The sequence below is a fragment of the Barbus barbus genome, assembly GCF_936440315.1.
Source record: "Barbus barbus genome assembly, chromosome: 7".
Lineage (NCBI taxonomy): Eukaryota > Metazoa > Chordata > Actinopteri > Cypriniformes > Cyprinidae > Barbus > Barbus barbus.
In genome coordinates this window covers 1,131,956-1,157,500 of record NC_136735.1, presented here as the reverse complement: position 1 = coordinate 1,157,500, position 25,545 = coordinate 1,131,956, and the positions used below count along the sequence as shown (strand labels likewise).

Sequence of the window (25,545 nt, the reverse complement as noted above, 5' to 3'; positions counted from 1 at the left end):
GAATCTGCACAGTAGAGATTAGTTTGGAGCCAGAGTCTGCGCAGTACTGATTAGTTTCGAGCCAGAGTCTGCGCAGTAGTGATTCGTTTGGAGCCAGAGTCTGCGCAGTAGAGATTCGTTTGGAGCCAGATTCTGCGCAGTAGTGATTCGTTTGGAGCCAGAGTCTGCGCAGTAGAGATTAGTTTGGAGCCCGAGTCTGCGCAGTAGTGATTCGTTTGGAGCCCAAGTCTGCGCAGTAGAGATTAGTTTGGAGCCCGAGTCTGCGCAGTAGTGATTCGTTTGGAGCCAGAGTCTGCGCAGTAGTGATTCGTTTGGAGCCCGAGTCTGCGCAGTAGTGATTCGTTTGGAGCCAGAGTCTGCGCAGTAGAGATTAGTTTGGAGCCAGAGTCTGCGCAGTAGAGATTAGTTTGGAGCCCGAGTCTGCGCAGTAGTGATTCGTTTGGAGACCGAGTCTGCGCAGTAGAGATTAGTTTGGAGCCCGAGTCTGCGCAGTAGAGATTAGTTTGGAGCCCGAGTCTGCGCAGTAGAGATTAGTTTGGAGCCCGAGTCTGCACAGTAGTGATTCGTTTGGAGCCAGAGTCTGCGCAGTAGTGATTAGTTTTGAGCCAGAGTCTGCGCAGTAGTGATTCGTTTGGAGCCAGGGTCTGCGCAGTAGTGATTCGTTTGGAGCCAGAGTCTGCGCAGTAGTGATTCGTTTGGAGCCCGAGTCTGCGCAGTAGTGATTCGTTTGGAGCCAGAGTCTGCGCAGTAGAGATTAGTTTGGAGCCAGAGTCTGCGCAGTAGAGATTAGTTTGGAGCCAGAGTCTGCGCAGTAGTGATTCGTTTGGAGCCCGAGTCTGCGCAGTAGTGATTCGTTTGGAGCCCGAGTCTGCGCAGTAGAGATTAGTTTGGAGCCCGAGTCTGCGCAGTAGTGATTCGTTTGGAGCCAGAGTCTGCGCAGTAGTGATTAGTTTTGAGCCAGAGTCTGCGCAGTAGTGATTCGTTTGGAGCCCGAGTCTGCGCAGTAGTGATTCGTTTGGAGCCAGAGTCTGCGCAGTAGAGATTAGTTTGGAGCCAGAGTCTGCGCAGTAGAGATTAGTTTGGAGCCCGAGTCTGCGCAGTAGTGATTCGTTTGGAGCCCGAGTCTGCGCAGTAGAGATTAGTTTGGAGCCCGAGTCTGCGCAGTAGAGATTAGTTTGGAGCCCGAGTCTGCGCAGTAGAGATTAGTTTGGAGCCCGAGTCTGCGCAGTAGTGATTCGTTTGGAGCCAGAGTCTGCGCAGTAGTGATTAGTTTTGAGCCAGAGTCTGCGCAGTAGTGATTCGTTTGGAGCCAGGGTCTGCGCAGTAGTGATTCGTTTGGAGCCAGAGTCTGCGCAGTAGTGATTCGTTTGGAGCCCGAGTCTGCGCAGTAGTGATTCGTTTGGAGCCAGAGTCTGCGCAGTAGAGATTAGTTTGGAGCCAGAGTCTGCGCAGTAGAGATTAGTTTGGAGCCCGAGTCTGCGCAGTAGTGATTCGTTTGGAGCCCGAGTCTGCGCAGTAGTGATTCGTTTGGAGCCCGAGTCTGCGCAGTAGAGATTCGTTTGGAGCCCGAGTCTGCGCAGTAGAGATTAGTTTGGAGCCCGAGTCTGCGCAGTAGAGATTAGTTTGGAGCCCGAGTCTGCGCAGTAGTGATTCGTTTGGAGCCAGAGTCTGCGCAGTAGTGATTCGTTTGGAGCCCGAGTCTGCGCAGTAGTGATTCGTTTGGAGCCAGAGTCTGCGCAGTAGAGATTAGTTTGGAGCCAGAGTCTGCGCAGTAGAGATTAGTTTGGAGCCCGAGTCTGCGCAGTAGTGATTCGTTTGGAGCCCGAGTCTGCGCAGTAGAGATTAGTTTGGAGCCCGAGTCTGCGCAGTAGTGATTCGTTTGGAGCCCGAGTCTGCGCAGTAGAGATTAGTTTGGAGCCCGAGTCTGCGCAGTAGAGATTAGTTTGGAGCCCGAGTCTGCGCAGTAGTGATTCGTTTGGAGCCAGGGTCTGCGCAGTAGTGATTCGTTTGGAGCCAGGGTCTGCGCAGTAGTGATTCGTTTGGAGCCAGAGTCTGCGCAGTAGTGATTCGTTTGGAGCCCGAGTATACGCAGTAGAGATTAGTTTGGAGCCAGAGTCTGCGCAGCAGAGATTAGTTTGGAGCCAGAGTCTGCGCAGCAGAGATTAGTTTGGAGCCCGAGTCTGCGCAGTAGTGATTCGTTTGGAGCCCGAGTCTGCGCAGTAGAGATTAGTTTGGAGCCCGAGTCTGCGCAGTAGTGATTCGTTTGGAGCCAGAGTCTGCGCAGTAGTGATTCGTTTGGAGCCCGAGTCTGCGCAGTAGTGATTCGTTTGGAGCCAGAGTCTGCGCAGTAGAGATTAGTTTGGAGCCAGAGTCTGCGCAGTAGAGATTAGTTTGGAGCCCGAGTCTGCGCAGTAGTGATTCGTTTGGAGCCCGAGTCTGCGCAGTAGAGATTAGTTTGGAGCCCGAGTCTGCGCAGTAGAGATTAGTTTGGAGCCCGAGTCTGCGCAGTAGAGATTAGTTTGGAGCCCGAGTCTGCGCAGTAGTGATTCGTTTGGAGCCAGAGTCTGCGCAGTAGTGATTAGTTTTGAGCCAGAGTCTGCGCAGTAGTGATTCGTTTGGAGCCAGGGTCTGCGCAGTAGTGATTCGTTTGGAGCCAGAGTCTGCGCAGTAGTGATTCGTTTGGAGCCCGAGTATACGCAGTAGAGATTAGTTTGGAGCCAGAGTCTGCGCAGCAGAGATTAGTTTGGAGCCAGAGTCTGCGCAGTAGTGATTCGTTTGGAGCCAGATTCTGCGCAGTAGTGATTCGTTTGGAGCCCGAGTATACGCAGTAGAGATTAGTTTGGAGCCAGAGTCTGCGCAGCAGAGATTAGTTTGGAGCCAGAGTCTGCGCAGTACTGATTAGTTTCGAGCCAGAGTCTGCGCAGTAGTGATTCGTTTGGAGCCAGAGTCTGCGCAGTAGAGATTCGTTTGGAGCCAGATTCTGCGCAGTAGTGATTCGTTTGGAGCCAGAGTCTGCGCAGTAGAGATTAGTTTGGAGCCCGAGTCTGCGCAGCAGAGATTAGTTTGGAGCCAGAGTCTTCGCAGTAGAGATTAGTTTGGAGCCAGAGTCTGCGCAGTAGAGATTAGTTTGGAGCCAGAGTCTTCGCAGTAGAGATTAGTTTGGAGCCAGAGTCTGCGCAGTAGAGATTAGTTTGGAGCCAGTGTCTGCGCAGTAGAGATTAGTTTGGAGCCAGAGTCTGCACAGTACTGATTCGTTTCGAGCCAGAGTCTGCGCAGTAGAGATTAGTTTGGAGCCAGAGTCTGCGCAGTAGTGATTCGTTTGGAGCCAGATTCTGCGCAGTAGTGATTCGTTTGGAGCCCGAGTATACGCAGTAGAGATTAGTTTGGAGCCAGAGTCTGCGCAGCAGAGATTAGTTTGGAGCCAGAGTCTGCGCAGCAGAGATTAGTTTGGAGCCAGTCTGAGCAGTAGTGATTCGTTTTGAGCCAGAGTCTGCGCAGTAGAGTCGTGAGGTGGAGCCTCAGTATCAAACTCCCCCCAAACTCCTGCAGAACCAATCAACCATAATGACACGCCCCATTTTTATAGCATCAAATTACTAGCTAAGATCAAACTTATCACAAAAACGAACAATTGGTCATATATCAGCGTGATAACAACTACCTTAAATGACCAAAACCTTATTTCGGAAAATTGTATTGGAGGTGTAATAAATTTTTTTATTTTGACTGAAGTCCAATTCGTTTACATGGAGAGGGTGGGATTTATGACCTGTACTGCAGCCAGCCACCAGGGGGCGATCAAAGAGCCCACAGCTTCACTTTCACTACAGGCACACCCGCTTTCACTACACTGATCTCTTTGTTCGAATGGCCCGACATGTAAACATCTGACTCAACCAGTCATGTGAGTTTGAGGCGGGACTATCAGTCGGACTGACCAATGACAGACAGGGAAGTGTTCAGGGAAACCTGTCTGAAAGCACTCACTATTTCTGTTCAGCAAATGGACGGGAGTCAATATATCTCACTGCTAACTTTTGAGATCAACGTGCGTCTCTGATTGGTTGATTGGTACTGAGTGTGTTTTCTGATTGGCTGGCTGGTGCTGAGCGTGTGTCTCTGATTGGCTGGCTGGTAGGGCTGCAATGATTAGTCAACATTATCAACAACGTCGACAATAAAAAATAGTCGACAAATATTTTTGTCGTCGAGTAGTCGTTTGATCTCATATGACCGAATGTAAGAGCCTGCAATACTGCGGTTTGGTGCTGTAGCGCAAGACTGTAGTTCAGCCCTTCTGAATCCAATTCAAGAGAAGAAGACACACACAGCCCTTCAGCGCAAATGCATCCGAATATGCATATGGGAATGTCGTAGCCTAATGGTTAGAGAGTTGGACTCGTAATCCAAAGGTTGCGGGTTCGAGTCTCAGGCCGGCAGGGATTGTAATGGTTAGAGAGTTGGACTCGTAATCCAAAGGTTGCGGGTTCGAGTCTCAGGCCGGCAGGGATTGTAGGGGGGGGAGTGAATGTCCAGCGCTCTCTCCACCCTCAATACCACGACTGAGGTGCCCTTGAGCAAGACACCGAACCCACAACTGCTCCCCGGGCGCTGCAGCATGGCTGCCCACTGCTCCGGGTGTGTGTGTGTGTGTTCACTGCTGTGTGTGTGTGTGTGTTCACTGCTGTGTGTGTGTGTTCACTGCTGTGTGTGTGTGTGTGTGTTCACTGCTGTGTGTGTGTGTGTGTTCACTGCTGTGTGTGTGTGTTCACTGCTGTGTGTGTGTGTGTGTGTTCACTGCTGTGTGTGTGTGTGTGTTCACTGCTGTGTGTGTACATGTTGGATGGGTTAAATGCAGAGCACGAATTCAGAGTATGGGGCAGTATGTCACTTCACTATATAAATATATATTGCGCGCTTTCCTCTCAGTAATGAAATAAACACAACATAAACTGGCAGCAGTTAATAATGCATCTGATTACAACGATGTGGATGTTTGCACGAGCTCTGCAGGTCAGTAACGTAACGTTACTCCAGTAAAGTCCGGTCACATCAGGTTTATTTATATAGTATACTTTATGCAATAGATAGCCTTAATTAAAGCAGCTTTACGGTATTAAACATGAAAAACCAGACTCAGTGTCGCTTTCAGTTAGAATTACAACTTGATTTTCTGTTATAAAGCAGCTCTCGAGTCTGGAGTTAGCTAATGATCAAATCTTTTTATTAGTGGGAAAAACTTGTTTCATTAAAGTGATAGTTTGCTTTACAGAGATCAAAGCTGGATCTCGCTCTGGACTGGTTTTCATAACCTAGAAGCTATTTTAAGACATTATGTTCTGAATCAAATATTTATCCTAAGTGTCTTATCACTTACCTTTATTTTGTTTCTTATCTATATGACTTACAAACGGAGATGTTTAGCAGAATTATGTGTCACTCAGTTACTTTTTCATGCAGCTAATTAAATGGAGAGTCTCTGTCTGTCATCTCATTTTGTGTGCCAAATACATCTATTTGTATAAGGAATTGGTAACACTTTACAATAAGGTGTCACTTGTTAATATTAGTTAATGTATTAATTAACATGAATGAACAATGCATTTATTACATTTATGTATTAATCTTTGTTAATGTTGGTTAATAAAATAGAGTTGTTCATTATTTGTTCATGTTAGTTCACAGTGCATTTATCAATGTTAAAAAACACAACTTTGATTTTAATAATGCATCAGTAAATGCTGAAATTAACATTAGCTAAGATTAACAAATGCTGTAGAAGTATTGTTCATTCTTAGTTCATGTTAACTAACGAACCTTACTGTAAAGTGTTACCAATTAATTGTATAATTGTAATTACATAATATGCTTTTCTAAAGCTGAAGTGACCTTTATTAATGTTAGAATATGTATAACTCAATAATCATTCAAATAATCGTTAGATTAATCGATTATCAAAATAATAGTTGGTTGCAGCCCTACTGGCTGGTGCTGAGTGTATGTGTCTGATTGGCTGGCTGGTGCTGAGTGTATGTGTCTGATTGGCTGGCTGGTGCTGAGTGTATGTGTCTGATTGGCTGGCTGGTGCTGAGTGTATGTGTCTGATTGGCTGGCTGGTGCTGTGAGGTTGCCGTAGCGATGCCAGGTCCTGGCCGGCCGCGAGTGGCAGATCTCCAGTTCTTGGAGGAAGTGCCACACTGTGTGTGTGGGAGTGTTTGTGTGTGTCAGTGAGTTGTTTGTTCCCGGTTCAGAATTACACCTCATGTTTAGAGACAGACACAAACAATCAAGCTAAAGCACAGACACACATTTGTCTCACACATACAGAGTAATGTTTGTACTTACGCTGATGATCTTCTCAGAGTTTCCAGGCCGTGCGATGTGCGGATCGAGTCCCACCAACCCTGGCAGTGTCTGGGACATCCAGTTAGTGACCATGATCATGGTGCTCAGAACCGCACCGACCTTCAGCAGAGGAGCGCTCATGTCCCGCTGGTCAAGCTCACACTACACCAGACCGACACTCCTTAGTCCTGACGTCAAAGAGGAAAGTTTGTTAATTCAACTCGGAAACCACAGGTGGATCCCAGACAAACTCAAACCCAGATCATAAGTCAATCTGATGAAGATAAGTGGAGTCCAAATATCTCGATTCACTGCTGACCGGAACAGAGAACAGCAGCAGACGAACGTCCCACGATACTAAACCTACAGAGAGAGAGATAGAGAGAGGGAGAGAGAGATAGAGAGAGGGAGAGAGGGAGAGAGAGAGAGATAGAGAGAGAGAGGGAGAGAGAGATAGAGAGAGGGAGAGAGAGATAGAGAGAGGGAGAGAGAGAGAGATAGAGAGATAGAGAGAGAGAGGGAGAGAGAGATAGAGAGAGGGAGAGAGAGATAGAGAGAGGGAGAGAGAGAGAGATAGAGAGAGAGGGAGAGGGAGGCTGGCGGGGTGGGAGAGATGGGAAGGTGTCTCTCAGGAAAGACACAGGAATTCCCATAAGCATTCCGGCAATGCAAAAAATAAATAAATAATAAAACAAAACAAAAACTAAATAAAATAATATATAACATAAAATAAATGCAATAAATAAATAAATGAAATAAAGTAAAAAATACAAACTATAAATGTAAAAAAAATTACATTTTATTAAAAAAAAAAAAAATAATTTGATAAAATAATATTTTTTGGCATAAAATTTGACCTGAATGTGATTTCATGAGAAACTCACATAAAAAAGCACATTTGATAAAACTATATATATTGAATTGCTCTTTCTATCAGATAGATAGAAATATAGCAGAATTTGCTACAATCTTGAGCTGGTCTGTGAATCAGTGTAAATCACGCCTTCTAAACCGGTTGGGTTTATTAAGTAATAGTTTTATTTATAAATCTCTCCTCTCAAACAGTACTTATCAAAACCACAGTCAGAGAATCTCCATCCATATTAAACACTAAAACAATCTGATGGACATCTAAATCCCATCCTGACGTCCGTCCCGACCCACTGGATGGAGCTGCAGCATGTCTTTTCCCAGAATGCACTGCCAGTTTGAGAGCTCATTACATCATGTAAACAAGTTAAAATACAGCCTCATGTAGCACCAAGATTACGAAACATTCATACAAACAAATACAAAAATACATTGACATCTTTCAAACAATAATACAAAATAACTGAATCTCTGTGAGGTCTGATCTCTGTAAACATCCAAACACAAGAGCGTCCAGATGTGTGTCATCATGTCACATGACCGCCCTTCAAGCACCACTTCCTGTTCTCAGACAAACGCAAGCAGCTGAAGGACTGATGTATAAATATATACAGTCAAAGTCTGTTCTTGACTAGCCGTTGAAGCAAACCTTCCCCACGCTGAAGCCAAACTTCTGTTTCGTGCTCCCGAAATCCGTCACGGCCACGTCCAGGAGCGGCAGAGCGTCCGACTGCGCAGAGTCCACCTCCAGAACGGTGCGCTCCTGCCCCGAGCGTGACTGCACACAGAGAAAACACATGGCAGCAGGAGCCATTCGTGTCAACTGATTCAGGATTCAGTGAGTCATTTATTTTAACTGATTCAGCAAGCAGTTGTCCAAAGAAACTGATTCAGGATTCAGTGAGTCATTTATTTTTACTGATTCAGCAAGCAGTTGTCAATATTAACTGATTCAGGATTCAATGAGTCATTTATTTTTACTGATTCAGCAAGCAGTTGTCCATATGAACTGATTCAGGATTCAGTGAGTCATTTATTTTTACTGATTCAACAAGCAGTTGTCCATATGAACTGATTCAGGATTCAGTGAGTCATTTATTTTTACTGATTCAACAAGCAGTTGTCCAAAGGAACTGATGCAGGATTCACTGAGTCATTTATGTGAACCAATTCAGGATTCACTGAATTGTTTATGCACCCTGATTCAGAATTCAATGAGTTGTTTATGTGAACTGATTCAGGATCAGTGTTGGGCGGTAACGCCTTAGTAACGCGTTACTAGAATTTGATTACTTTTTTACTAACCGAGTAATTTATTGTGTTATAATTTTCAAAATAGTAATTAGAGTATAGTTACAAGTCGAGGTCTCTATACTTTACTGGCGCGTTACTTTGCTGACAGAATGCAGTGTTTTATCATCTAGATTGTAAAAAGGGTGTAGCACACGCACTGTTGAGTCAAGTGCCACTGGATTAGAGACCTGTCCTGTACTCCCGCGAGACCCGATGCCATGCCAAACCATGTACGCAGCACTTTGCTTGCTTTAGTTAAAAATAACAGTGTCTTGTGAATTTAATAACAAATATTTATCGGGAGCATTTACGCTGGGAGTTCATGTAAATTTCAGTAATGTAACAAATTACTTTTTCTTATAAACCGATTCAGGATTCATTGATGTGACACTATGTGAACCAATTCAGCATTTGACAAATTGTGAATTGTCACATATCAGGGACAAAAACGTAACGGAGCTTTTCCAAGAACTGAGTAATGCTAGGCAGCAAGACAGAGAAAGTCCACAACAGTTTCTGTACAGGGTTATGGGGCTAAAGCAACGAGTTCTTTTTGAGTCCCAGCAACCAGGTGTTGATTTCAGCTATGACAAAAAATTGGTTCAGGGCACTTTCCTTCATACCATTTACCAGGGTTTGAATGAGAAAAACAGCTATGTACGACATGATCTTAAACCTTTCCTTTCAGACATACAAGTTAGTGACAACTTTCTATTGGAACAGGTGACTAAGTCTACCTCAGAGGAAGAGGGACGTTTAAAACGACTGATCACAGTAGCTAAAACAAGATCAGTGACTCTGAATTCAGCTCAACATGACTCAGGTGAGCCAACTGACCAAAAGAGACAAACAAAAGTTGACTCCGAATTACAGGCTAATCGTGATGCTATCAAGGAACTGACAGCCCAAGTGTCCTCATTAACTAAGCATCTAGTCCATCTGACAACATCTGCTGAGGCTATGAAATCACTAGACAACAGCACATCGATTACTCGTTCTCAACCAGCAGCTGAGACAAAAGGGAAATGTCACGATTGTGTCCAGAAAGGCAATATGAACTGTTCACACTGTTTTATTTGTGGACAAGCTGGTCATAGGGCTATTGGCTGTCTTCAACGTAAGCTGTCGGGAAACGGGAAGAGGTCGCTGGAGAGGGGCAGCCTGTGACCTCAATCAGTTCTGGGCCCCAGATAAAAGCCAAAATCTCAAGACATCCACAATCAAAACTACGATGTCAGGTGGACCCAAATCAACGAGTAGCTCAGCTTATTGGCAGGCGGTGTATGATTTTGACTTCGATTAATGGTGTACCTCTTCAAATGTTGCTGGATTCCGGGGCTCAGGTGACAATGGTAGGGAAGGTGTGGATGGAGAGAGAATTGCCTACTGTCAAAATACAGCCTCTTGAATCTCTCTTCACTAGTCAGTCACTGGAGATAACTGCAGTTAATGTCACTGAGGTACCTCTTGAAGGTTGGGCTGAAGTTTACCTCCAGATCGGTAGCCAGAATCATGGACACATGTCTATCAGAGTCCCACTTTTAATCAGTCGAAACTGTAGCTGTCCTGTTTTAGGTAGCAATGTCATAGCAGAGATCATAAAAAAAAATACCTGTCAGGACGAACAAATTGATGTTTCTACTATTCTGGAAGAAGCTTTAGGCATCAGTGCATCTACTGTAGAAGCATTAGTGTTGGCTCTCCAGCAGATAACTCTGGCTGAGACGTCACAGCACAATGTCCGCACTGGTAAGAAAGGTGAAACAATACCCGCTGGACAGATTCGGGAAGTTAAGTGTCGGATTCGAGGGTGGTCAAGTGGTGGGACAATGCTGTTTCAGCCTATTGTGGAGAATGATTGCATTGATGGTTTAGAGCTGTTCCCAGCGTTAGTGGATGTTCCTGGGGGATTGTCAAAATGTGTCAAAGTTCCAGTCCAGAACTCCACTAAACATGCTGTCCACCTGCCACAGAGGACAGTTCTGGGCACACTCGAAGATGTCGTCGATCTTAAACCCATCCAACAATCCACTGACATTCCTGAGTTCAAAAGCCATGATACTCCCCAATCATGCTCAGTTCAGTTAAGGACTGATTATCTGCAAAACCTAAAAAAAAATAGGAATCCTTCCGTGCAGACAAATAAAGATAAATGGCACCCTCCAGTTGACTTGTCACATCTGGCTGAGGATGAACAGAAAATAGTCAAAGAGATGCTTTTTGAGCAGTCTGATGTATTTGCTAGGGATGACCTGACCTGCAACTCAAAATTTGCTTAAGAGATGATACACCAGTCCAAAAGTCCTACAATGCGGTTCCAAAGCCCTTGTATAGAGAGGTAAAGGAATATGTACAAAAGCTGCTTGATCACGGGTGGATTCAGAAGTCCATGTCACCTTACTCCTCTCCCGTGGTTTGCGTAAGAAAAAAAGATATGAGCCTACGTCTTTGTGTGGACTTCCGTGGACTAAATAGTAAAAAGATCCCAGATCGCCACCCCCTTCCACGTATTCAGGATCTATTGGATAATCTGAGAGGTTACTCATGGTTTTCCATATTGGACCAAGGCAGTGCATATCACCAGGGTTTTGTTGAGGAGAACTCTAGGCAGTTGACGGCTTTTAGCACGCCTTGGGGATTGTATGAGTGGATCCGCCTTCCCTTTGCCCTAACCAATGCACCGGCAGCTTTCCAAAGGTGCATGGAAGGTGTGCTGAATGGCCTGAGGGATGAGTGCTGTTGCCCATATTTAGACGATGTTCTCTGTTTTTCCAAAACCTTTCCAGACCACGTCAAAGACTTAGAGAGAGTTTTCTGCCGCTTACGGGAACATGGTGTGAAATTACGCCCAAAGAAGTGTGAATTATTTAAGCATCAGGTGAGATACGTGGGGCGTTTAGTTACAAGTGAGGGCATTCAAGTTGATCCCAAGGACCTGGAAGCAGTGCTGCAATGGAAAGAGCGAGAACCAAAGAATGTCGGAGAAGTTAGAGCTCTATTGGGCTTTTTGGGCTACTATCGATCATTCATTCAGGATTTTTCCAGAATAGCCCGCCCACTGTTCAAGCTTCAAGAGAGTCCTGGCGAGAAAGGGGAGAATTCTGTAAAAACTAGGCCAACTCAACTGGGGTTAAAAAAAGGTCAGTTACCGTCCAAGACACCAGTTAAGTGGACCTCTGAACACAGCGTTAATTTACCTTTTGTCTTTCACACTGACGCATCTAATGAGGGTCTGGGGGCTGTACTCTATCAGGAACAGGGGGGTAAACTGCGCGCAATTGCCTATGGCTCAAGGTCGCTCTCGCCTGCAGAGAAGAATTATCAACTCCATTCCAACAAGCTTGAGTTCCTCGCCCTAAAATGGGCCGTCTGCGATAAATTTCGCGATTACCTCTACTATGCCCCCACGTTCACAGTATTCACAGATAATAATCCCCTTACCTATATCCTGAGCACCACCAAGTTGAGTGCTGTTGGGCATCGGTGGGTGGGGGAATTGGCTGACTTCCACTTCACCATAAAATACAGACCAGGCAAGTCTAACACCGATGCCGACACCCTATCACAGTTCCCGTTGAAGCTTCAGGACCACATCCGAGAATACTCCGAGGCTTTACCTCCGGATGTTATTTCTGCCGTATGGCAGGGAGATAAGGCAAAGAAAGAGAAAGAAGTACCATGGGTTGCGGCCCTTCAGCTGGGTTACAGTGATGATGATCTTCTTACTGCCAGTACACCCATGTTTCCTTCTGAAGACATTCAATCGGCCCAAAGGGAAGATACTTCCATCGGTGAGGTAATTACTTGGAAAGAGAGAGGATGGAACCCCAGTGACAGAGACAAGAGACACATGGGATCAACCACACGACGACTGATACACGAATGGAACAAACTTAGACTTGATAAGGGAATCTTATACAGACAGACAAGACAATATAGACAACTGGTTCTCCCTAACTCTCTTAAATCTCTTGCACTTAAACACCTTCATGATGACATGGGGCATGTCGGGGCTGACAAAGTCATCCACCTGGCAAGGCAAAGATTTTATTGGCCTTTCATGCAGCGTGACATAGAAGATTATGTCATCCGCCAATGCCCATGCATCAAGAAAAAGCGACCCACTGTTCCTGAAAAGGCACCAATGGGCTCAATCACAACTAGTGTCCCATTTGAGCTACTGTCAGTTGACTATCTCCATCTTGAACCAAGTAAGTGAGGTTACGAGTATATCTTAGTTCTCATAGATCACTTCACCCGCTTTGCCCAGGCCTACCCAACACGGAACAAATCGGGCAAAACAGCCGCAGAAAAGATTTTCTACGACTTTATACCACGCTTCGGGTATCCACAAAAGCTTCATCATGATCAGGGCCGGGAGTTCGAGAATAACTTGTTCCAACGACTTCAGCAACTGGCTGGTATTACTCATTCTCGAACGACCCCCTATCACCCGCAGGGGAACCCCGTTGAGCGTCTGAATAGAACACTGCTTCAAATGCTCCGAACGCTATCAGAGGAAAAGAAATCTGAATGGAAAGACCACTTACCACACATAGTCCATGCATATAATTGTTCGAGGCATGAAGCCACAGGCTACTCACCATTTTTTCTCCTCTTTGGAAGAGCCCCACGTTTACCCGTGGATTTGCTTTTTAACCTCGAACCTGAGTCACAGACTGAGACCCATCAGGAATATGTGCAAAAGTGGGCTTCCCGGATGCAGGAGGCATATAAGATCGCCTCTGAAAACTGTAAGAGTTGCTCTACAAAAGGAAAAAAATACTACGACCGTGGTGTCAGAGGAATTGTGCTTCAGCCAGGTGATCGCGTGCTTGTCCGCAACCTATCAGAGAGAGGCGGGCCCGGTAAACGCCGTCCTTACTGGGAGAACAAAGTTCACCGTGTGGTTGAGAGGATGGGAGACAGTCCTGTATATCAAATTCAAGCTGAAACTGGTGACCGCACCCTCCGTGTTCTGCACCGCAATCTCCTTTTGCCTGTGAACGATCTGCCACTTGAACATGATGGTCAAGACAATCAGACACGGAAACAGCAAAGACAGAAATGACACCATATGAACAGCAGGTCTCAAATGTCTGATACCTTGGAGAATGAAGCCAGTGATTCCGGGGATGAAGAAGGATATGCCTGTAACCCCAGACCAGTACCAGTATATGAAAGAAAAAAAGTCATTCTCAAACAGTCTCACGATGAGCCACACCGTCACCTCCGAGTAGCGGCACCAGAGTTTCACCCAGTATGCCACAGGGTAGAGCCTGATAACCTTGAGATACATGCACAGCACCCCCAGTTGGTGATGCCAGAACCAGCACAAGCGCCGGCTAACCCGTTGCCATCTGTGGAACCTCAAGAACAATTGGATGACTGCATAGCTAGGAGAAGAGATGAGGAAGATGTCATCCTGCGCAGGTCTACACGTGCAGTAAAGCCAAAGGAGGTGTTTACATACAATCAGATGGGCCAACCTACATACCAAGCTTGGAGACCAGGAGCTAATGCGATGCATGCTTGTGTACTTTATCCAGTCCAGACTTACCCGGTATTACCTGACATACATCACTACCCACTGCCAGCAGTATGGGCATTCTAAGAAAAAAAAAAAAAGTCACGAAAGAATAGAAGTCACTTGACATTCCAAAATATGCACCTTCATAGCAGGAACAGCAACCTAGTAGTTCACCTTTTGTGACAACGGTAATTATCTAACTAGTTAGTGTTAGATGTACGGAGACATCTCTTAAAGCAGGGGAGAGTGTAATGGGTTGAGAAAATGCCATTTATGAGTTCAACAGTGACCCCCCCCCCATATATGTGTATTATGTGCATACCTGTTTTTTTTTATTATTTTTGCAAGGTGACAGCTTTTCTAGTTGAGGTAGAGCAGTGTATCTTTGTGGCATTATACCGCCATGCCAATAGATGGCGCATCAGGCGCTCGTGGAAGACGTGAGAGGTTTATTTCCCCCCTGGTCAGCGGGCTCAGTAATAAACTGACTGCCGCTGTGGAAAGACGTAACTTCTGTCCTCTTGTGTTTTTCACAGGTATGAGTGTATCTCATTAGAGTGTTCATTTCATTGTATTTGTGCAGATCGAAATGTGTACTACAAAGAGTTTGAGTGAGTTTTGAAGTGTATCTAACCTAAAAAAAGTTTTAATTCACTGAGGATTATAAAAAAAGGGCTGAAGAGTGAGTTAAATCGTGTATCAGGCCTGATTTATGTTGACTGAGATTAGAAAAATGTTATCAGACTGAAATATTGAGTTTATGCCATGTTACATTGGTTCAGAGTGTTTTAAGAATTACGTTTCTTCGTGTATGTTGTATCCTCGGTTCAGTCGCCATTTTGACTGTTCAGCACGTGCGTTGTTTCAGTGTGCGCATGTATGAGTAAAATGTAATCCAAGAAAATAATTATACCGAATTAATATTTCAAGTGCAATGAAATCTACAGTATTTTTCTTGTGAAATCTGGTCTTTAAGACTGTCTGGTATCTTGATAATTGGTGTTTGCATTTTGATACTCTTTTTGCACTGTCAGTGTAAACTATGATTATTATTAGAAATGTATCTCAAATTCTCAGTATATATCTATGTATCTTTATATCAACTTATATGTGTATATATATATATTCTTACACAAGTATATACTATATTATGATCAAAGACGCTTTGGATAAAGCGCTTTGGCAGACGCTTTGGCAGACGCTTTGGATAAAGCGCTTTGGCAGACGCTTTGGCAGACGCTCTGATCAGTTCACAGGAGTCATTCATGTGAACTGAAGTGAAGTGACATTCAGCCAACCCATACTCGGAATTCGTGCTCTGCATTTAACCCATCCAACGTGCACACACACAGCAGTGAACATACACCCGGAGCAGTGGGCATTTATGCTGCAGCGCCCGGGGAGCAGTTGGGGGTTCGGTGCCTTTCTCAAGGGCACCTCAGTCGTGGTTTTGAGGGTGGAGAGAGCGCTGGTTATTCACTCCCCCCACCTACAATTCCTGCCGGCCCGAGACTCGAACCCACAACCTTTGGATTACAAGTCCGACTCTCTAACCATTAGGCCACGACTTCCCCTAACTGGTCCAGGATTCCACTGAGTCATTCCTGTTAACTGATCCAGGATTCACTGGGTCATTCATGTGAACTGGTCCAGGTTTCACTGAGTCACTCATGTGCACCAGTTCAGGATTCACTGAGTCGCTCATGTGCACCAGTTCAGGATTCACTGAGTCGCTCATGTGCTTCGGTTCAGGATTCACTGAGTCGCTCATGTGCTTCGGTTCAGGATTCACTGAGTCACTCATGTGCACCAGTTCAGGATTCACTGAGTCGCTCATGTGCACCGGTTCAGGATTCACTGAGTCGCTCATGTGCACCGGTTCAGGATTCACTGAGTCACTCATGTGCACCGGTTCAGGATTCACTGAGTCACTCATGTGAACCGGTCCAGGATTCACTGAGTCGCTCATGTGAACTGGTCCAGGATTCACTGAGTCGCTCATGTGAACTGGTCCAGGATTCACTGAGTTGCTCATGTGAACTGGTCCAGGATTCACTGAGTCGTTCGTGTAAATGGATTCACAGAGGTCACTGAGGTATGGAGTGAGGTGAGCATGTACCTGACAGCCGTCGATCATGGGCTGGATGTAATGCGCGTTCTGCTGCGTCAGCTCCTCTCCGTTGCTGCCTCTGAAGCGCAGCGCATGTCTGTAGCTGAAGGAGGTGCTGTCGAACCAGCCGGCCGAGTTCTGACACTTGTATGTGAAGCTCTGGCGAGCCGTGGCGCTCAAGAGCTTCAGGAAGCCCAGCTGCACTATGTGAACGGGGTTTCCATCCACATCCACATAAGAGAACTACACAACAGAGACAGACAGAGTGTGAATGAGAGCAAAGAGGATAAAGACACACAACACAATAACACACACACACCTGTGAGCCCTTCTTAAACTGGCTGAACCAGGTTCCTGGTTTCTCTCTACTCCACGAAGCCATTTTGACCTGTGCAGAGTAAACGTCATTAACAGATTTCTAAACACACACAGCATATATAATATAATTTGTCTAATTCAGTATTTCTCAACCTTTTTGGCTTCCCCCCTTGTCCACAAAAAATGGACAGCTTTGTTGTGGTTGTGACCTCAGTAAATTCAAATGTAAAAAAGTGAATTCATTCACTGAATCTCAATGAGATTCAAATCATTGAATCTCTCACCGTCTGTACGCTGCTGTGCGGCTGGAGACATGTTTCACCTTCTGCTGTAAAGTTGCAGAACACTTTAAACGCATCTCTATGACATCCCTGGTTGGGGTCAATCCAGTAAACTCCTAAAAGGTCAAAGGTCACACAGACGATGATGATTCCTCCAGTGCTGCAGGCTAAGAAAGCACTGGAACAAGTGGGAATTAATGTTTGAATGTGTCGTGTCCGTACCGTCGGGATACTCGGGGTGGCACATCCACAGCTCTTTGCAGGTGCGGGCAGGACTGTGGTAGGTGCCCAGTGGGGTTCTGAGTCCCTCCACGTCCGTCCTCATGGAGACCAGAGAGGCAAACACCTCCTCAATGTCCTTCTCCTCCCCCGGTGCCTCCTCATCCTGCATCTGTCCATCCTCCATCGCCGCTCCATCCACATCCGAATGTCTCCTCCTCTTCCCTCGGCCATCCAGCGCTGGAGGAGCCACCATTCCCACCGCAGGAAAACCCTAGATAGAGATCCAGTTCCATCACTCGTTCAGTTAATGAGCCATTAGTTTTCATCTAATAATGAGTTTATGGGTGACTGGAGACTCACCGGGGGACCAGGGGGTCCAGCAGGCCCTGGATCTCCTCTGGGTCCAATAGGGCCCTTAAATAAACCACATCATTCACACAGATCACATGAGTTATTCAGTATCTGCTGGTGCTGATGAGCTCACAGACTCTTGGGCTGCATTTACACTGCCAGTCTTAAAGCACAGATCTGATCTTTTGACCATATACGATTTTTTGGCCTCGCCTGTTTACTTTCACTTTGACATGACTGGTATCCGATATCTGTATTTACATTAATTCTTGCCCATCAGTGATCTCTTTACTATGCACATTGTAGTAGGCCCTCAGGTTTTGAATGGCCGTGCTATTAAAATGATTTATATAATTCAAGTCAAGTGGACATTATTATTTCCCAGCATGGACAACAGCTGTCATGAATGTTTTGCAGCACCAAAGACTGGAACATAACGGTAATGTTTGTTTGTTATTTTATCTGTAGCTCATTAGATGTAGAATTCTGAAGTGAAATAAAGTAGCACTATAAGATTCTATTTGAATTAATTTAAATAAATTAACAAGAGAGAGAGAGAACGTGCGAGTGAGTAGCCTAATAGTGAAATTTGTGAAGTTATCACCTCATTGCTGAGAAATATGGTAGGTTTTAGTAGCAAAGCTGTTGTATTTGATAAAATTCACGGGGCAAGGGTTGAAAACCAGCTCCTGAATGTTGTGTAATTTCTCAATAAAATGCAAGCACGTATACAGTACGCCGGCATTTATGGTCAAAACGTGTCACAAAACTGTCTTTATGGTCAAACGTGTCACCCTTGCATTGTGGCGGCTCACAGATCTGCAGGCAATCGGATATGCGTGTTTAGATCTAGGTTGGATGTCCACATATCGGATATGTATCCAATTAAAATCCACATTTGGAAGTTCGGATACAAAACAAATCAGCTCTCGTGCAGATTTTTGTGTTTATACGTGTCTGATGTGAGCAAAAATTTTTATTTTTTTTGTGCCAGTGTAAACGCAGCCTTGGACTTTCCAGACCCTTCACCCTCTCGGCTCCTCTGTTGTGAAATGAGCGCTGAGACTTTCAAGAAGCAGCTGAAGACACCCTCAAGCACTTAAACTTTACAGTTCACCTCATCCCCAGCTGGTTTCCTAATCTAGCTCTCTATTATAACTGGCATTGTGCACAGTGAATACTTCGCTCAGTGACAAATGGTTCATGTTCCTCTTTTCTAAGTCACTGTGAATAAAAGTATCTGCTAAATGCATATATGGGAGCACACTCAGCTAACACATCTCAAGTCAAATGGTCAGCAGGTCATTATGAATTCAAGTAAAAATCAGTGTGTGTTTCACCTGGTTTCCTTTAGACCCTTTCTGTCCCATGGATCCCTGAAACACAGTGTTACAGACAGAAGCTGTGAGACCAGAACAAGCTCAAACATACCCAGAAGACCATGATGGGTCTGATGTTTGTGAAGATTAAAGAGTCACGAGACTCACAGACAGTCCTGGTAATCCTGGTGGTCCACTGAGTCCTAGAGGTCCGACTGGTCCCTGTTAGCAGAAACACGATTTAATCAGCTTCCTAACGTGTGAATGTGTGTCTATATGAGTGTGTGTGTTCACCTCGTCTCCTTTGGCTCCCTGCGGCCCCTGGTTTCCCGGCAGTCCTCGATCACCTTTCTCTCCGAACTCACCTGGTGGCCCAATCAAACCGATCAGACCGCCATGACCCTGACACACGCACACAGATATAATGAAATCATGAACATTTACTCTGTCTGTGTGTGTGTGTGTGTGTGTGTGTGTGAGAGAGAGAGAGACGTACCTTCTCTCCTTTCTTGCCCGGATCTCCCTTCAGTCCTGCCAGTCCAGCCGGACCCTACACACGTGTTACGAGAACATCAGTCTAATGTCATATTAAAGATCAGTGCATGAGGAGTGTTACTGAGCCTTACCATCGGCCCCGGGGGTCCCGTTTGACCTGGGGGTCCATTCAGCCCTTGTTCTCCCTACAGCAGAGAGAGAATGTGACATTCATCTTTATTAAATCAACATTTACAAGTATCTGACAGGAGACGTCAGCTCCAGGCCAGCAGGGGGCATCAGTCCGTGTTTAATTCAGCTGAAAACACTGTTCCTACAGTATCTCTGACTCGTCTGCTTTCGTGTTTTTACTCTTCTGTTGTGCAATTGGAACTATATTGTGTATTTTTAGATTTGTGTGACTGGATGTTGACGTGGGCGTAGCAATCAAATGTGTTTGCACACAGTCAAACCAAAAATTTTCGACATCAGGTATCATTTTTGATATATTTTTTTTACTAGCGGGTGCAGGACACTATAGTTCATTTATGTAAGTGAGGATAGCAAAATAAAGTGAACTGTGACACATTTTACCCAAATATTGTTCATAAAGTGAACTACTAGTAAAATTTGGGACCAAAACTGACCCAGAGATTTGAGCTGAGCATGTTTTGCTGAAGTGTTTTTCTTTAATTGCTAATGTGATCTTTTTCCACCACAGACTGAACACAATGAAGCATCACTTGGTAATTGGTTGAACTAAATTGGTTTTATCTCATTGTGTTCTTAAATTTAACAGCTAACAGCTATTCAACCGAATCCCTTACATACCTTTCTATCAAAGTTATCTGCCATTATCAAGATCAGTATGATCTGACACAGTCCAAATATGAGTTCTTCTCATATTTTATTACCATTTTCTAAACTATAGCCAATAAACTAATAATGTGTGAAATACTGAATACATTTTGGTTTGACTGTATGTTGGTAAGTTTGTAGGGACAGAGTTTAAATGAACTTAATGACTGGATTAATGACTTTAATGATTTTAATAGATGATAAGACTGAATGTAAACTCACATGTCCAGGGCTCTTGTTCATTTGTTCAGATTCTACATGTCCTCATGTTACTGTTGAGCAGACTCATGTGGGTTTGAGCAGAGAAAAAGCATCAACAATAAGAGGAACAGAGCTCACCGATGGTCCAGGGATTCCTGGAAGCCCCTGAAGTCCTGCTTTCCCTGGGTTCCCCTGACCGCCCACCGGCCCGGTCTTTCCCATGATGCCTTCATATCCTGGCGCTCCCTGAACACAGACCCAGTGGCAGCATAATGAATTAGAAGGACAACCGACAATTAGTAATCTAGGCCATCCTTTCAAATCTCATTCAGACTCATTGATTTATCATCTACTGAATGTCTCACCTTGTTGCCCTTCAGCCCCGGCCGCCCCTCTTTTCCAGGAGGACCCAAGTGACCCTAAGCACAAACAAAAGCAGATAGGAGCTCAACACGTACACAAAGAAAGTTGAGTCATACAGTACTTAACCTGATTCCTCACAAACACACACTCACCCTGCGTCCTGGTCTTCCTGGTGGTCCTGGTTCTCCAGAGGGTCCTGGAGGACCCTAATCACCAGAGTAAGGAGAAGGTCGAAACATGATGAGAAATCATCATCTCAACACAACTGATGTCTCAAATACACCTGCCTCTACACATGCCATAACACTCTCACTGCCCTACTCAGATCCAGAGCCATCAGGAGCCTCACACAGAAGAACATGAGCTTACATGAAAGACATAAACATAAGAGAGATGCCTATACAGCGAAAACCAGACCACCCTTTTGTAATTCCGATCATAATGTTATCCATCTGCTGCCAACTTACCGGTCAGTTTTCAAGACCTGTAAACCCGAAATGCAAACTTTGAAGGTCTGGACAAGGGAGAAAAAAAAGAAGAGCTGAAAGGCTGCTTTCTCTGCACGGAGTGGGATATCTTTTTTGAGGAAGCAGGCATTGATAGTGCAGCGGAATCAATCACAGATTACATTTCTTACCGTGTCGATTCTATTATCCCCCAGAAAATTGTTAAGCGATATCCAAATAACAAACCGCACATTACTGAGGGTATCCGGGAATGCATTAAGAGGAAGAGAGCTGCCTTTATATCTGGTGACTTGGCAGGTGTTCGTGATGCTGAAAAGGACCTCAATCTCCAAATGAGAGAGGCTCGGTGTCGGTTTAAGAATCGGGCAGAATAGGACTTGTCGACATCGAATACAAAGAAATTGTGGAACTCAATCAGACAGATGACCAATATGGACACAAAAAGGAAGTCACTGTCTGCCCCAAATGAAATGGCCAGGGCCAATGAACTGAACAATTTCTACTTGCGCTTTGATACAGATAATGCTAATGCTAAGGAACATATGGCAGTTTTAGAGAATGTAATTTGTGATATGACCTCGGACAGAATTTGAATTGAACCACATACTGTTACTAAAGTTTTTAAAACTATACACCCTAACAAAGCCACAGGCCCAGATTGTGTTAAGAACCTTTGCTGAGGAGTTGTCACCTGCGTGGCATAAACTATTTCAGTTTTCTATAGACACTCATACTGTGCCGCTACTGTGGATAAAATCTGTTATATCTCAGTACCCAAAAAGGTGTCCCCTCAGGGGGATAATGATTACAGACGGTGACACTCACCTCAAATGATTTTAAATCATTTGAGAGGCTTATGATAGAAGAGTTACGTACAGATGTGGAGCCATTGCTTGATAAATATCAGTTTGCTTATACAAAAAATCGAAGTACAAGTGATACAATAACACATCTTATTCTGAAGCATATTGAATGTACGACTGCATATGCCAGACTACTTTTTATTGACTTCAGTTCAGCTTTTAACATAATACAGCCACATATTCTTCTTAGAAAGCTAGCTCAGGCAAAGGTAAATCCTTGTTTAATTAAGTGGTATCATTCTTTTCTGTATGATATGCCACAGCAAGTGAGGTTTAATTCTGCTTTATCTGACACAGCAGTATGTAGCACTGGCATCCCTCAAGGGTGTGTATCTTCACCGTTTGTGTTTACATTCTATACAAATGACTGTGTCAGTGTGGAGCCAAATCAATACATAGTGAAATTTTCTGAGGATACTGTTCTACTTAGTCTGCTCACAAAAAACTACAATTTGAACACCCATTATGCAGCGGTAGAAAACCTTGTGGCCTGGTGTGATGCACATAAACTGCAGAATAACATAAGTAAGACTGTGGACATGCTGGTGGACCCTGGTTTAGTAGGGGATTATGGCCCTGTGGCCATTTATGGCCATGAGATCGAGCAGGTGAGCTCATTTAAATATCTTGGAGTTCACATTGATAGTGATTTGGGCTGGCGCACACAGGTGACAAGTGTCTGTAACAGAGTTCACCTGCGCCTTCATTTCTTACGCAGACTTAGATTATTTGTAAACATATTATGTTGATTTTTTACAGAGCAGCGATTGAATCGATATTTAGGTATGACATAACTAGCTGGTTTGAAAGTTTAACAGTAAAATTTTAAGCACAGATCTCCAGCTCAGTTAGGACAGCGGGTAAAATGATGGGTACTCCCGCTCCCCTTAATCCACAGGAGTTGTTTGAGCAGTCTATACGCAGCCAAGCTAGAAGTATTTTATCTGACAAAACACATGTGCTTTACCCTGAGTATAGGCTGATGAATTCAGGGAGGAGGTTTAGGGTCCCATTGTGCAGGTACAATAGGTATAAATATTATTTTATCACATTGTCATTTACTTTTTTAAATGATCAAAAAGGAATGTATTTTAAGGGTTTGGGGGGGGGGGGGGGGGATTAGGGTGGGAGTGTTATCTACATAAATTCACCTGGTTAAATTGTACTACATTTTGAGTATTTTCTATGTGTTTAAAATGTCTTATGTTTATGTTGTTATGTTTTATGTTGTGCAGCACGCCCTTTGTCCAAGCCAAATTTCTCCCACGGGAGACAAATAAAGTTAACCTGACCTAAAAAAAATAAACATAAGAGAGACTCACCGATTTGCCTGGATCGCCATTATCTCCTTTAGATCCAGGACTCCCGTCGATCCCCTGAGAGAACAGACAAGATCTTTCACCATCAGCACGTCACTTAACAAAGTGTCTTTGACTGACATCAGTGAAGATACTCACGTTAACACCTGGCTCTCCAGGAGCGCCCATATCTCCAGGAAAACCTATAGGACCCTGTAGAGTGAGATTGACAGAGAATACGTCAGCTAACACACTGATTATCACACTGAGGTCACACACACACACACACACACACACACACATACTGACCGCGTTCCCCTTCGCTCCGTCTTCTCCAGATGCTCCTCTAGCTCCCGGTGAACCTGCAGCTCCAGGTGGTCCTGTGTCTCCTTTCTCACCCTGCTCACCTTTCTCACCCTAAACACACACACACGTATCAAGGGTTGCTGTGGTAATAAAGGAAGTGTTGCTGTGGTAATAAAGATCAGAGAAGGAGAGATGGACTCACTGCACTGCCAGGAACACCAACAGGTCCAGGATCACCAGCTTCTCCATCTTCACCCTGTCATTTAAAATCATATATAACATGATGTGTGTGTTCACCAGATCATGTGATCACCAGCAGGAACATCTGGATGATTTACCTTCTCACCGACTCCACCAGGCTGACCACGTACTCCAGGACGGCCAGGAGGACCCTGAATGACAAATATATTTTAGAAAATGAAATGAAAAAATATATATTTTAGAACTAGTTTAGAAAATTATGGGGGAGGGTGTGTTTACCTGTCCACCAGAGGGTCCCTGAGCTCCTCTGGGCCCAAACTGACCAGGTGGTCCCTGAAGACACACAAACACACACCACACACATTGAATTTACACAGAGATCAATAAGCATGATCATGAATGACAGATGAATTGATGAGCTCACCAGTAGACCAGAGTTCCCGCTCTCTCCCTTTTCTCCTGGAGTACCGGGCATCCCCTACACACACACACACACACACACACACACACACACGTATCTCCATTATATGACGGGCCTCTGTCACACTGACATCAGCAGTTCTTGATTTTTCATTGAAATAGAGAGACGGTTGATGATCAGGTACCTGTAGCCCCCCGGGGCCCCTGGAGCCCTTGAATCCTCTAAGGCCCTCATCTCCCTTCTGTCCATACATGCCCTGCTGTCCTGGAGGACCGGGCTCACCGTCCATGCCCTGACACACATACACACTCAATCACACACACACAATCTCAGAACACAGCGAGAACATGAAGATGTCGTTTCTCCTCAAACACGCACCGGTGCTCCCGGCTGCCCCTCTGGCCCCTGAGTGCCGGCTGGTCCTGGAGGCCCCTGAGAGCAGATTTAAATCATTGGTAACACTGACACGTGAGAGTGATATGTGTTTTATTTCAGTCACTCACTGATTCTCCTTTGTCTCCTTTGCTGCCTTTCTGCCCTGGAGCCCCTGTTTCTCCCTAACAATCACAAACACACAGAGGACTTTAACCATCAAGCAATAAACAGATTTTGTAATTTTCGTGATAAAATTGTGAGTGATGCTATTATTAGGCTGTTCTAGGGAGTTAATATGCGGTTTCTGAGTGGTTATTAGCACTTCTGTTTGGTTTCCAGAGTGTTCTGGGCAGTTTTAAGTTGTTGTTTAGGGCAAAAAGTCTATTATAGTTGACAAACATCATCACTACTAATCACAGATGAACATATGCCCTCATCACCTTGTCTCCATCCTCTCCTGGGGGTCCTGGAGGGCCAGCGGCTCCTGGTAATCCCACGGGCCCCTGGTCACCATCCTGTCCTGCGGGTCCGATTAGACCCTTATCTCCCTGAACACACAAACACATAGTTACACACACACTTGTCATTCAATGGTCAATCATTTATCTTCACATGTGGGGGCGTGGCTTACTGGCTCTCCCTTCTCTCCCATTGGTCCAGGCCCACCGATGGTTCCAGTTCGACCAGGCTGACCAATGGCACCAGCCAGTCCAGGGGGGCCCCGTTCACCTGTGGGCCCCTGGGAATAAACAGATTTATTTGTGACACAATATGTTAATATACTTTCACATACATATAACAGAGCGTGAAAAATCTCATCAAGAACTTTTCTAGGTCATAATTTCACCTCAAGATTGAAAATAAAACAATATAAAAATTATATATACTTAATGTGGTTTTGTGAGATTACTGGAAGAGATTACGTACAGAAGGTCCAGGGGGCCCGAACGGCCCCGCCCCTCCCTTTAATCCAACTGGCCCCTACACAAGAGACCACAGGTCACATGACAAAACTGGCCAATCAGGAAGCCCGACAGAGAACATTTAACAACATAAAGAATCACTGGCAGCAATCTTAA

At 44.9% G+C, this 25,545-nt stretch overlaps 2 protein-coding genes across 3 annotated transcripts in view; both read right to left on the bottom strand.

Annotated features, from left to right (window-relative positions):
• LOC306872917 (noelin-2-like) overlaps window positions 1-6,720 on the bottom strand; it is a 16,928-nt gene extending 10,208 nt beyond the window's left edge. The window contains exon 1 of one of the 2 annotated variants that reach the window (XM_079421842.1): window positions 6,346-6,720. In XM_079421842.1, the coding sequence (XP_079277968.1) occupies window positions 6,346-6,486 (141 nt within the window). In that variant the 5' untranslated portion in view covers window positions 6,487-6,720. The remainder of the gene's footprint in view (window positions 1-6,345) is intronic. The other variant, XM_079421843.1, reaches the window with a different exon arrangement.
• A 642-nt stretch (window positions 6,721-7,362) lies between these two features.
• LOC306872249 (uncharacterized protein) overlaps window positions 7,363-25,545 on the bottom strand; it is a 43,799-nt gene continuing 25,616 nt past the window's right edge. Inside the window, exons 39-65 of the mRNA XM_079420741.1 lie at window positions 25,394-25,447; window positions 25,098-25,205; window positions 24,907-25,014; window positions 24,595-24,648; window positions 24,470-24,523; window positions 24,276-24,383; window positions 24,095-24,148; window positions 23,950-24,003; window positions 23,808-23,861; window positions 23,672-23,725; window positions 23,473-23,580; window positions 23,323-23,376; window positions 23,188-23,241; window positions 20,688-20,741; window positions 20,538-20,591; window positions 20,311-20,418; window positions 19,266-19,319; window positions 19,136-19,189; window positions 18,934-19,041; window positions 18,808-18,861; window positions 18,661-18,696; window positions 17,330-17,383; window positions 16,970-17,240; window positions 16,751-16,863; window positions 16,468-16,536; window positions 16,158-16,391; window positions 7,363-7,993 (exon numbers count right to left, since the gene is read on the bottom strand). Coding sequence (XP_079276867.1) covers window positions 7,847-7,993; window positions 16,158-16,391; window positions 16,468-16,536; window positions 16,751-16,863; window positions 16,970-17,240; window positions 17,330-17,383; window positions 18,661-18,696; window positions 18,808-18,861; window positions 18,934-19,041; window positions 19,136-19,189; window positions 19,266-19,319; window positions 20,311-20,418; window positions 20,538-20,591; window positions 20,688-20,741; window positions 23,188-23,241; window positions 23,323-23,376; window positions 23,473-23,580; window positions 23,672-23,725; window positions 23,808-23,861; window positions 23,950-24,003; window positions 24,095-24,148; window positions 24,276-24,383; window positions 24,470-24,523; window positions 24,595-24,648; window positions 24,907-25,014; window positions 25,098-25,205; window positions 25,394-25,447 — 2,328 coding nt within the window. The 3' untranslated portion in view covers window positions 7,363-7,846. The remainder of the gene's footprint in view (window positions 7,994-16,157; window positions 16,392-16,467; window positions 16,537-16,750; window positions 16,864-16,969; window positions 17,241-17,329; window positions 17,384-18,660; window positions 18,697-18,807; window positions 18,862-18,933; window positions 19,042-19,135; window positions 19,190-19,265; window positions 19,320-20,310; window positions 20,419-20,537; window positions 20,592-20,687; window positions 20,742-23,187; window positions 23,242-23,322; window positions 23,377-23,472; window positions 23,581-23,671; window positions 23,726-23,807; window positions 23,862-23,949; window positions 24,004-24,094; window positions 24,149-24,275; window positions 24,384-24,469; window positions 24,524-24,594; window positions 24,649-24,906; window positions 25,015-25,097; window positions 25,206-25,393; window positions 25,448-25,545) is intronic.